Source organism: Merops nubicus, unplaced genomic scaffold, assembly GCF_000691845.1.
Source record: "Merops nubicus isolate BGI_N331 unplaced genomic scaffold, ASM69184v1 scaffold6982, whole genome shotgun sequence".
Lineage (NCBI taxonomy): Eukaryota > Metazoa > Chordata > Aves > Coraciiformes > Meropidae > Merops > Merops nubicus.
Window position 1 is genome coordinate 1 of NW_008591537.1, and position 12,733 is coordinate 12,733.

A 12,733-nucleotide genomic window follows, 5' to 3' on the forward strand; every position below is an offset into this window, starting at 1 on the left:
AGCTCCGCGCACTCGCTCGCCACCCCAGACTTCATTCTCAGGCGCTGCGACCTTGGTGCTTGCAGTGAAGTTGGGGCGTGCCGATGCCTCCAGCTTCGCGCCTCCTAACCCAAACGCTGCCCTTCTGCTTCCTCCGCTGGCCCCGCGCCCTGGGGCACGAGGCATCTGGGCAGCTTCGGTCTCCTGCTTCGGTAGCCTTGCAGTGCTGCGTTTTGCAAAGAGAGATCAGAAAGGCAGAAGAAATCCCTGAAGTGGATGAAATGTCTTGCTCCGCTGCTGACTCACTGGGTGACCTTGGGTTAGCCACTTAATCTCCAGCTGCCGCAGCTCTTGGGCTTGGGTATGGCCCTGGTTTGCAAAGTACCACGATAACCTCCGAGGAGGAGTGCTAGATAAGCGTGAGGTAGCTGGCTGGGTTTTTTCCCAAGTTCTGCTGAAACAAAGCGGAGAGTAGTGTGAATCTTCTAGTGACCTCAAACCTCTCTGTGCCAGATTTCATCAAATCACAAGCATTCATCTATTAACTCAAAAGTCTAAACTTGGGGCCGTTCCTTGTGTTGTGGAATGGGAATGAATGGTGAGTGATCCAGGGCAGCAGGGGTGGTTCAGTATCACAAGTCCTGTGCTTCTCTTGCCTTGCTGTTTCACAGAATGAGGGTGGTTTGGGTCAGAGGGGATCTTTAAAGGTCACCTAGTCCAGCCCCCTTGCAGTGAGCAGGGACAGCTGCAACTAGAGCAGGTTGCTCAGAGCCCCCTCCAACCTGACCCTGAGTGTTTCCAGTGATGGGACATCTACCACCTCTCTGGGCAACCTGTGCCAGTGTTTCACCACCCTCACTGTAAAACAATCTCCTCCCTTGACCTGCTGGCTGCACTGCTCTTGATGCAGCCCAGGATGTGATTTTGATGCAGCCTCTGGGCTACGAGTGCACGTTGCCAGCTCATGTCTGGCTTTTCATCCACCAGTACCCCCGAGTCCTTCTCCATAGGGCTGCTCTCAATCCCTTCATCTCCCAGCCTGTATTGATACCAGAGGTGACCCCATCCAGGTGCAAGACCAAGGTTCACATGGGCCCACTTCTCAAACTTGTCCAGGTCCCTCTGGATAGCAACTGATCTGCCACTAGGGCATGGTACCAGTTTCATTTACACTGGGATTTTTGGTCCTTTCCTGGAAAAGGAAGACAGTGGTGGACCATAGAGAAGAAGTAGGTGGTACTGATGGGTTTTAGTTTAGTTAGGAGGAAGGTTGTGGGTCAACAGAGCTGACAAAGGATGAAGTCTTACCCAAGATTGAACAAAAAAAATGTGTTCATTTTTTTAGGACAGAGATTAGAGCTGAGCTTGACTTTCTACCAGTAGCTGGAAGTTTAGTGACCGCATTAGGTCACTAGTGACACTGAACCTACAGCCAGTGCCCAGCTCTGCCTATAAAATCTCATTAATGTTTTTGTGCTGTTCTAGTCTGAAGCTGCCTTCTACTATTAAAATTTCTAGGACCCACTCTAACACATTTAATGCTACTTGTTTGTACTCACATATACATGCAACAGTTTCTATTCCAGGTTTTTACATGGTAAAAAAAAAAAAAGGTGGTAAAGACTTTGCTAAGTGTCCTTGTGAGTCACATACCTGCGGCTGACTAGTTAAAATGTGTAAATAAACAAAGTTAAAAATGCAGTGTAACAAAGTTTGGGTTCTTTTTTTCTTCTAATTTACACAGAGGAGCATGGTCTGGAAATAACCAACAATGGTCCCATCACAACAGGAGCTCAAGCTACAATTCACGCCACTCTTATTATGAAGAATGACAGTGTCACATCAAATTTGTATCACTTTAACTGGATTTATGCTCCTCTGATTCTGATAGAGAAATCTGAGCAGCAGTTTAACTCTGTAATTAATGTGACCAGTGAATTTCCTGGGACTTTTCCTGTATCCGTCTGGGTGACTCATAAAGACTGTTGGCTGTGTCGGCCGGTTGCTCGAAACGTCACCCTGCTTCAGATCACAGGTAAACTGCCTTACAGCCTCTCCAGGAGCTCGGTGTACATCAGGATGCTTGCTGCCTGTGCTAGTGTTGGAAAAATGGGAGCCAGGCATAAATACAGCTTCTGCAAACAGAGTTTGATCTGGGTAGCCCTTTGACTGAAGGTGGGCTTGGATGCCATTGTACTCACTGAGCCATGCTGTATCTATCCCTGCCTCTGTCCCTCAGAGAAACAGAACTAGAAACCAGATGCTTCAGTAGCTGCAGTGCCCACATCAGCATTGTTCAGTGATGTCCAGACTCCTAAAACTTCCTGTACTGCTTCCCAGCATTTCTAGTCCTAGAGTCAGGATAACCAGCAGCAGTGACAACCGACTGTTTGTCCCTGTTGCATGGCACAGCAAAAGCCTGGGCCACCCCCACAACTGAGCTATTACATCTTTTAGAGTTCTGTCTGAGTGCACTGAAATTGGATGTGAAATCATGGCTGCATTTCTAAATGTTGCTAAGTGCAATTTCAGCTTACTGGGATATTCATAACCACAAATAGGCATTTTTTGACAAATTGACTAATGGTGAAGTGTGGTTAACCTAATCTCTGATATAGGGATTTACACAAAATATCACCTGACAGCTTCCCACAATCCTTTTGTTCAGAGACCAGTAACCACTTCCCTCCAACCCCATGTCGCAGTGCCACACTTAGACACTCAATAATACATACGGCCAAAGGGAAAGACATGCACAAGGACAAAAGAGCCAACCCTAGGGCATAGCTGACATTGTGGGGAATAGCTATCGAGATTTTACTTTGAGAAACACCAAGCTTATTGGGTAAGTCTTTACAAAAGTAGACGAGATCTTTTCTCTCTTAAGAACTGCTGCCTTGCTGAGTATCTTACTCCTTTCTCACTTTGCACTGTCACATTCTCGTGCCACAAGCAAGAGGGATACAAGCTGTCTGTAACTATAGAAGGTAAGATCCCATTCTGGTACCTTCTTGCCTTTCCCAAGCAAGAGCACCCACAGGGGCTTCACAAGAGCCCAGAGGTATTTGCCAATAACTCACATAAATTACAACTCCAGTTAGTTCACCATTACAAGCCTTATTCTGAAGCAATAACTGTGATTCTTGGTGTGCATCATAAGAGAACAGTTCTCCCAATGTTATTGTTAGCAGAGTATGAGTCTGTTACTGGTAATTAATATCCCATTAATTTTATAATGAGCTGATAAGTGTATCATCATAATACCTCTTTATTTATAGGTTAGAGAGGTTTTTTAGATCAGGCTTTGCCAGTCCTTTTCAACAAATTCAATCATAGCAGACATCAAAATTTCACCCTTTCAGTACTCACAGTATATAGCACATCTGTTATCCATAGTAGCAGAATTTTAATTTCTGTGGAAGTAGCTAAAACTAAAAAACAGCAACATAAAAAATCCACAAAACAAACAAAGCCCCTCACCCCAAAGATGAAGGGCATGTATACTGGTTTGATTCTGAATCCCTTGAACTAGATACTTGATGTTACTCCCAGTTCTTTTTAAATCAACAGTAATAATTGATACTGACCTCAATCAGTCTGGGATTATTTCTTTTAGTTTTATTAGAAGCTTTACCTTGACCCATTGTATAACCCTAAATAAGTAATTTAATCTCTCTGCGTCACTAACATATGGAACAACACTGAATAATAGATAGAAAATACACTTAACCACTTGGGCTAGGACACAGAGAGACTTATGCAGTACATTTTAAATGAAGTTTTGATACTCAGAGCACGCTATGAAAGTGATACATACTGTCATTCTCTTTCCACCTTATTCTGCAGAATTTATCACAGGGAACCTTACCATTGCCCAGATAGAAGACAGTAGATTTGTCACACATGGTTCTAGTTTCTCCACGGGTGCCGTGACTCGGATTTCTTTCTCTCTTCATGACCCAAGTCATTACTTCAAGGCAGCATCGTTTGTCTACAACTGGGATTTTGGAGATGGGTAAGTGTGGTTAATTTGTTTGCTTTAATAAGCATTCCGGGTGGCTCTGATTCAGATGCTCACCTAGGGAAAAATCCTTAGTAAGTCACAGGACAACACGTACGTCCTTGTCAGCTGGTACATTCTTAGCATGACAACCTGGTGAATTATGAAAACTTTGGCACAGAAGTCACTGTGTACTCATAAAATCATTATGTTTTAAAGACCTAAATTTCTTGTTCAAATATATGCCTAGGTGCATTACTGTGTGTGCAATGAGCTGAACTGAACTGTATACACTAGGAAAAGTAACTTATTGTAAAGTGTTATTTTAAAACCTCATTATGCCTGCAGGTCTCCTTTAGCAGGTTGTTGCTGGTTTTGGATATGTGAATAATTTGTGCACTTAAGGAAGATGGAAGCAGTAGAAGTCTTGTGCTTGGGCAGTAGGTAGCTGTTGCTACGACCAGCTACTCATAAATATACCACAGCTTGGGTGAGGAGCCTTTGAAAATAGATAGGTCTCTCAAATAATGTGAAGGTGCACATTGACACACACCTAAAGTTCACCTAATAACAAAATGGAGGGGGGGAGTGAAACAACATAGCTCAGAATCGTTAGAAGTAAACCCATGGGTAAAGCCACTCTACAGTAGGCAGTAAAAAAGACATTCAGTTATTTCCCTTCTCTGAGGACAAACATATTTCCAATACAAATAACTGTATGCAAAAGAAATATAAGCTTTAGTCTTTGAATACTATTTTTTTTTCTTTTTTCTTTCTTTTTTTTCCTCCCCCTCTCCCACCTTAGTGCTTCAGTTACCTTATAGTTCACCTGCTCTAAAGGTAGTTTTCATAATTTTCTGACAGTTCCTATTCTATTTTGTGCATTCTTTTAGCATTATCTTTAGTTTCTTTGATTAAAAATGTATAAATATACTCCGTGTCTTATACTTATTGTAGTTCTATTCGTAATGCCACAGAGATGAATCCTCATTGATCACAACTGACTGTAGCATTGTCTATAAAGGAAATATGTGAGAGCTTGTCCCTTTTTAAATCAGAAATATGAAAGCACTTGGTAAAAGGCAGTTTTGATTCTAAGTCTTTCCATGTTGCACAGAGTTTATCAGATTACCAAGGAACCCTTTGTCTACTATAACTGCTCTACCATGGGGAATCGCACAGTGCACCTGAAGGTCATAGCTGAATGGGAGCAAATGGGAAGCATCATACACGACAGAGAAACTCTGCAGAAAACTGGTGATTTCACCACTGCTCTGGAGCTGTTAGGTAAATATAAAACACTTTGCATACTCAAAACAGAATTTGCTCTGTATGTACAGATACAATCTAGCTTTAATATGACAACTTCAGCATTTTCACATATAAGAACTGGTCAACATTATTCAATGAAGAGTTTCCATTGCAAAATGGACTTTCTGCTGCCCTAGGGCAGAAACAATGAGGGGAAATATATAAAATCTTCTGTTTCTTTTTCATTTAACAGAAGTTACTGTCTTTTGTGAAAGTCTCATATACACTTAAAACTTACAATAAAATGCTTACCATAACTTACAGAGGGTTTAATTTGCTCCAGCTATCCCTAAGAAATAAATTAGTTAAAATAAGCATTAGGAAAGTCTCATTGATTTTAGAAACACATAAGTAAAAATGTAAAAGATTAATAAAACAGTTGATAATGCACTAAAAAGAAATCACAAAAAAAGACCCCTGAAAACTTACAACAATTCTACTGGTAGGTTTCCTTTTTGGGTGTGAGGCAAATATTATTATTTGTGTGACTGATGGAGCTAAAATCTGTGAAGTCTATGAAAACAAACCTTCATTAAAAAGCCAGTGAATTTCAAGTTTACATGTAGAGTGTGACATGCTTCTTTTTCTTCTTCTCAGATGCTGTTAAAAGTATTAATGTAGTAGGCTCCAGAGAGACTCATGTAATGGAAAACTTGAGTTTATCTCTTCATATCAATGGCACGTAAGTAGCAAATGTAACTTCTTTCTCCAAAGGCATATGGGAAAAACACTTAAATAGTGTTTTTCCTGTTTCCTTAGAATAGTCAATTGCACCCTGCAGAACTGTTTCTTAAAACAGAAAAGATATTTCCTTTGAACAAAATACTGCTGAATATTGCTTTTTTCTGACTTGAATGCCATGAAGTCTAAGATCCTGAAAGAGCCTGCATCTTTACAGAAAAGTAGAATCCTCCTACAAAAGCAAGCCTTTGTAAAGAGAATGTTAAAAGAGAATGTTAAAAGATAACTAGTCAAAAAAAGGTAGTGGAAAAAAAAATACAGTTTAAAACTTCCTTTTTAATTTTTCTTCTTAATCAATTTCCCTACCATTAAATTAAGCTGTACTCAGTGTTGTTGCATAGGAGCAATACTTGACTGGAACATAAGAGTAATAGATTTGGGGAACAATTTTGGTGAAGGTAAGATTACCACAAGATGAAGAAAACAGAGAGGCTCCATGCAGCAAGGATTATAGGTGGATAGGGGAGTCATGAGCACCTTGATCCTAGCACAAGCTCTCCCAAGCTGCAGCATTTAGGACACATCAATTTTTTTTTGTATGGCAGAAGCATTATAAGTACCATTGAAACACTCAGGAAAGCTCTTTCACTACAAAAAAAACCCTGGCCACAGAAGTAATTTATTTTCCAAAAGAATGACATGTTCTGACACATTCTATGTTCTGCTACTGGGAGGTGTTTAGACTAATTCTGGATTAAAAAAAAAAAAAAAAAAAAAAAAAAGCAGGACTGTTATTAGGGATTTAGGATGGAGTGAGCAGCACCCACCACACAGTCATTTGCTAAAGGCACAAATAGTCCCAACAGACAAAGCAGCACAGTTTGCATTCAGAAAGGAAATAGTACTTTGGCAGGAGTGGGAACTGGAGGTGGGAATATGAACAATGAAATATGAACAGCCAAAAACCATTGCAAGAAAACCTGAGATTCCTAGAAGCAGGCTTGGTTTTAGAACGGATGATGTTTGCCAGACCTAACCTCCCAGCCACAGGACTGGGACTGAGGCAGTAGGAGTTCACAACAGAGAAGCAAGGACAAAGGTTGGAGAGATGGAATATCAAAAACAAAGCTAGAAAATGAGCTAAACACATAAAGATGATGCTTTCTTTAGCAAAGAATGTCCTAAAGAGATAAGGAACAGCATGCTATAGTAAGATGGAGTAAAGAAAAGCTCTGTCTGTTGTCAGAATCAAAGTTCATAGTGCATAAGGTAAGTTCAAGCAGAATCAGTTGGAACTAGTGTCTGAAAACGTAAATAAAAGCCACCAACTAGACATGGTGTGAAGACACATGGCCACAACAGGGATTGCACCTAGATTGCTTGATAGCAAATAAACCCCCTTTTGTTCTTGTGAGGGAGTACTATGATCCTTGCAATTTATTAACACTTTCCAGCTATCAGTTTGTTGCACAGAGCTCATCTTACACTTTTTCTAATTTTGGTTGTGTTTTTGTTTTTTTTTTTAATCAGAAAAGTCTTGTGTGTGCTTCAGTAGCACAGACAGTGATTTCTTCTGTGTGAGAAGAACAAAGAAAAAAACACCTATACTCCCTTGGAAGTGCAGGGAAAAAAAAAATTCCTTTTATCTTTATTGGAGAAGGATTAGGGGGTTTTCTACACACAGTGGCCTGCCTCTGACCCACACAGGTATTTGCCTCGCAGCTGAAAGGCTTGCTTGTATAGAAGCATCACAAAGAACTTCTTCAATTGACCAATACTATAAATCAAACACTTGTGTAGTTAATTACATCTCTATTTGTATTATTTTCAAAATTATTATGCTATTTCAACCAGGCAATTCATCCACACTCAGATGAAATTTCTGCAAACTTTTCACCTAATGTGTTTTTTTTTTCTTTTTTGCTCTTGTTGCAGCCCACCACTGGCATTGTGCTGGCTTATAAAGGCCGAGTGTGTTCCACTGGAAGGTGAAAAATGCCATCTGGTGGTGGTTAACGGCTCCTGCTACCATCTCAGCCATACCTTCAGTGATGCTGGGCAGTATTGCCTCAGCGTCAGAGTGGAGAAGGGCGTGATGATGCTGCAGACGTACCACGAGATAAAAGTGTGGCCAGCAGGTGAGGAGCAGCTAGCCAGAGCAGCACGGAGATTCCCACCTCTCAGGCAGCCGGCAGTCTCAAATATGCCAGGGACAATCAGGGATGAACCAGCCTGCAGATGAGGTTTCTGGAAGCTGGTATAGGCCCCTAAAAGCACAGAAAGGAGGAAGAGAGAGGAGACCCTATAATGTGCCTACTGTAATTGCTCTGAGCTTCTTGCATCCTGCCGAACCTTTAGTCTCTAGAGTATCTTGAAGCTAATGAGTTTCCTGGGAAAGCAGAGTTACTTAAATTACATATTTTTCAGTTTAAATAGTCTAGCTCTCATAGTTAGAGAGGATAACCAGGAAAACATACATGTCTGTAATGCCCCTTTAAGCAGTCTCAGTTCTTCTTTTTGTTCAGTTTAGTTACATTATTTTTAAAGGGTGGATTTCTGTAGGCCCCCATTTCATCAAAGGTTTCTGTCCCCCAAGCCAGCAATCCCTGCTGTCTCCCTGCTGGCATGCTCACATATGTCCCTCTTGGGTCCCTGACTCATCTGAGGAGGTGGTTAGGTGGCCAAGTGAAGAGGAGCTGATCAGAGGACAGCCAGGCTGCAATACAGCGTGGTCACACCACCTCACCGTGGGCCAGCACCCAGACACAGGCAGGGCAGCTTCCTCCAGAAGGCACCAATGTGCATTCAGGGCAAAGTGTGCAAGTCCTCTTTGCTGGAGGCTGCTAACTGCTGTGAAGATGAGGTTCCTTCCTGTCCTTTTGGGGTACCACAGAGGTTCAAACACTTTGGGGACTTAGAGCTGGGTGGGTTGTTTTAGGCTGTTCAAGGGAAAAGAGAAGTAAAAGGGGAAAGACCGTTCCAACCTCACAGCCCCATATTTCCACCTCTGAGAATTCAGAAAGACCTGAAATTATCTATGCTGAAAGATTTATTCCCTATTACACACAAGTATTTTGTTCTAAAAATACAAAAACTTCTCCCAAAACATCATTTCCTTCTCACTGTTGCCTCCTCTCAGCGTATTGTATCACCTGGGGAATGTGTTCTTGTGCTCTTTCCTAGGGATCCAGCCAGCTTCCTTTGTCCTGCTCTGCATCACTCTGGTTTCAGTGGTGGTAGGACTGGTGCTGTACACAACCTTTCGAAGTAACACACAACAAAAAGACCTTGTGGAGGTATTTAGTTACTCTTATTTTAAGCTGGGATAGTAATTAGATACCTTTCAGCCACTTCCCTTCTTTAATCCCCAGACAAACAGAGCAGGAAGAAGCATTTCCCTGCTGTGCCTGATCTGTTCCATGGAAAAATCAGTGCAGGCTAACACTTCAGAGCAGGCATGTTGTGGAGAGCTGTAACTACCATCTGAATTGCCAGGGCTATCACGGGCAGTTCCTTAATATTCCCAGGCAGGTGTCTGCACTGAAGTATCCCTTCCAGAGGATCTAACTCAGAGCAGCGACCTGAAAGCAAGCAGGGGGACAGTGAGAGGATACAGGATAGTAAACAAAGTGGGTATGCTAACTAAAGTGGCATTATAAGTGTCACCGGACCCTAATGACCTTTCTCTCCCCAGCTCCCATCCAGCTCTGGTGTATTGTTCATTTGCTGCTTTAGTGTATTTGTAATAAGCACGAGCTCCTAAATCAAAAGTAGCTTTCGTGGCCCTTTGGAAGGTACCTAAAGCACTTTACATCATGCGAATACAAATAACCTCTAGAGGGACTGCCTATGACCCATGTGTGCAGCAGGTATAAATTAGAAATCTGTCTGAAGCTGGTGACTGACTGAAACCGCTGGAGGACCAAGTGCCACTTCTGGCTCACCAGTATTCTTGCTGGACTCACTTGAGCCAGTGGGACCCAAAGTGAAAATGATCTCTTTGATGTTCCTTTTCCAGGTAGCTGACTTTGACTTTCTCCCACTGTCTGATAAAAGCCTGTCTTCTCGTTCAGAGCCAAGCTGTGGCCGTGTATGTTGCAGATCATTTTTTCGTCAGTCACCCCAAGAAGCTGCCAGGGAGAGTCATGAACTTCTACATTCTTTTTACAAGCCTGTCAAAATGTACACAGTGTGAAGAAGACAACTGGACTTTGGTTACACTAACTGCTCACTTTAACTTTCTCACTTATGACGAGGTACAAGCCCAGTGCTCCATGAATGGTGCAGTTCTGCAATGCAACGAGGTTTATCACTAAGTCCAGCACCTGAGCGTTTCATTCACTGAACTAAAAAAGAGCAAGCCTTGAAACACAGTAAAAGTAGCTTTATATTTTTAAATTCTACAGACATATACATTTGCAGCTGTAAACACAGCATTTTATTTTTATGAAAGACTGTTTTATGTGCAGGTTTGCTAAACTCACTACCTCTTGTAATTTCTCTGTTCCTTCTGCTGTCTGTTTCAAAAAAGAAAATGATTAAGGCAAACATACCTCTCTTTCCTGTGTTACAACAATGTTACTGGAAATAGAAGTGACCCGAAAATGCTACTGAAGGTGTATTTATTTAGTCTAAAAACACCCTGACTTGCCGAGCTTGAGAACAGCTTGGGTGCTTCCAATGAACCAGACTACCTAATTAGGTTGTGGTCTTTCCTCCTGTCTTAAAAGATCCCTTTTTAAGTTAATGGGGCTCTGGGGGACTGTAGTGGCTGGTGACTGCTCATGGAGAACTAGCTGCTAGCAGTAGTTCGGTGGGATCGCAGCACATGCTGTAGAAGGCTCCACATCTCCAGCACTTTGTGAAGCAGTACACCACTCTAATCCATAAAAATAGCTTTGGGGGTTTTGTTCAGGCTGTTCATTCTTCTTTTCTTTCTAATAGTACTACCCAGCTGGTCACCAAAGCTCCTCTTCCAAAAAATGCAACAACCGTAGCTCAAAGCTGCTTGGCAAAACATGTTTAATTGAAATTCACAGTCAGAGTTTGATGCTGTATAAACTCCATGCCTGTTGCAGACTATCTTCTGCTATCAGCTTTCTGCTCAGCCAGACTTTGCTCCCTGCTATGAGGCATTGCAAACCCTAGAGGCTTTTAAACAAAAGTGCCTTTGTGGCCATCTCTTCTTTTAGACATGACACACCTCCACCTCTGACTTAAACCCTTTGGATATCATGGGCTGGGGATTTTTCAAGTATGACATAATTTCTTATGAATTAATGCACTGATTGGGGGATAATTGTCTGAATGTGAAGGGATTTAGCATGAGGTTTTTGGGGTGGTTCCACTGTGAATGAAATTACATGACCTCAGAAGGGCTTTGTTAATTAACCTGATACATTCAAAATAGAACAGGATCATCTAAGATAACAAACAATACAGTAAACCCAAGTTTTTGTCAAAAAGTACTTTCCAAGGCAGAGCTTTTTGGCTTTTTTTTTCTCAAGAGAAATGGTATTTATAAGCAATCTTGTTGATTAGGAGTGGTGTCCTTTGCATTCCTTCTCAGTGCTCTGGTGTCAAGCTCTTATCTTCAGTCATATTCAGTCACTGTTAAAAATGTGCCTCTCCTTAGCAAAGAAGCTGTTAGTTCTTGAGAGCTTCAGTTTTATTGCTTATTCCTTAGCTCCCAGCCATCTGAGCCACTGCCAAAGGTATGTGGCTTTCTACTGGGATGTCAGCATGTTCTGCGAATGGCTACACAGTCCTTGGGCACTGGAAATAACAGATTTCTGATATAAAAAATGCAGCTGAGAGCGATGGTGGCCCTAGACAGACTGCACAGTGGTTCCTTCCAGCCAGAAGTTTAGTTTAGGCTTCTTCTTTTATTACATCTGTGACAGATATGTGACCCTTGCTGCTATAACACTCCTTAAGACAAACCCTCGGCACACTAACACGCTAATACTAACATGTAAAAAGACCTTTCTTCTCCATATTGCATACCTAGCAAAGACAGTAACTATGAGGGGACAGACTCAGCTACGGGTACCTGAAACGGGTCATTTGGGTTGGATGGAGATAATATCAAAAGTGTAAGACCTATGCTCTATCCCCTTTGCCTTTAATACCCAGCTGATTCAAAGGGTATCATGGGGTGTTAGGCCATGAACATTACTACTTTTGTTTTCTGCCTCTGTGCTCTCCCCACTATGTCTGAGCTGAGACACAACTGATCATACCAAACCTGGCTAAAGTGGGTATCAGCCCACAGTCAAAAAGAAGAGGGACATGGAGTTAGTGATATGAAAGACAGGCTTAAGAAAGTCCCCAGTTTCTTACTGAAGAGAACAGAGCAAATGTCCTTCAAAGGAATATTGGCTCTTATTCTCTTCCTAAAATGAACAAAGGCTGGCCAAGGAGTCAAATGATTCAGAAGAGTACAAAAGATAAAGTGCTGCAAAATGGAAAGTCAACACTATCAAATAGTGGAAGATCTTATTCAAGAGCTGATGGAAAAGAATAGAGGTTAGAAAGAAAGATATCTCTTGCAAAAAATAAGCAGTGGAGAAGTGCACTTATAAGGGCATGTCAAGACACAAATTAACCAAGAAAATTTAAACAACCTTAACAAATTGAGGTATAAGAAATATTCACATGGACATGTTCCTGAATCCAATATGAAGCTGCTCCCTGCACAAAAGACTGATCTGTGGGTTCAATAAATGCCTCTGAAACTGAAGACAAAAGTAATGGAGCGGT

The 12,733-nt window shown here is 41.7% G+C and overlaps 1 protein-coding gene across 1 annotated transcript; it reads left to right on the forward strand.

The window, feature by feature from the left end:
- Positions 1-1,711: 1,711 nt before the first annotated feature.
- On the forward strand, positions 1,712-10,332 carry TMEM130 (transmembrane protein 130). The gene is made up of 7 exons (XM_008950295.1): positions 1,712-2,014; positions 3,826-3,994; positions 5,097-5,266; positions 5,888-5,972; positions 7,907-8,109; positions 9,155-9,267; positions 9,990-10,332. Exons 1-7 carry the CDS (start codon positions 1,801-1,803, stop codon positions 10,164-10,166), a joined length of 1,131 nt encoding a protein of 376 aa, XP_008948543.1. The 5' UTR covers positions 1,712-1,800; the 3' UTR covers positions 10,167-10,332.
- The last annotated feature ends 2,401 nt before the right edge of the window (positions 10,333-12,733 follow it).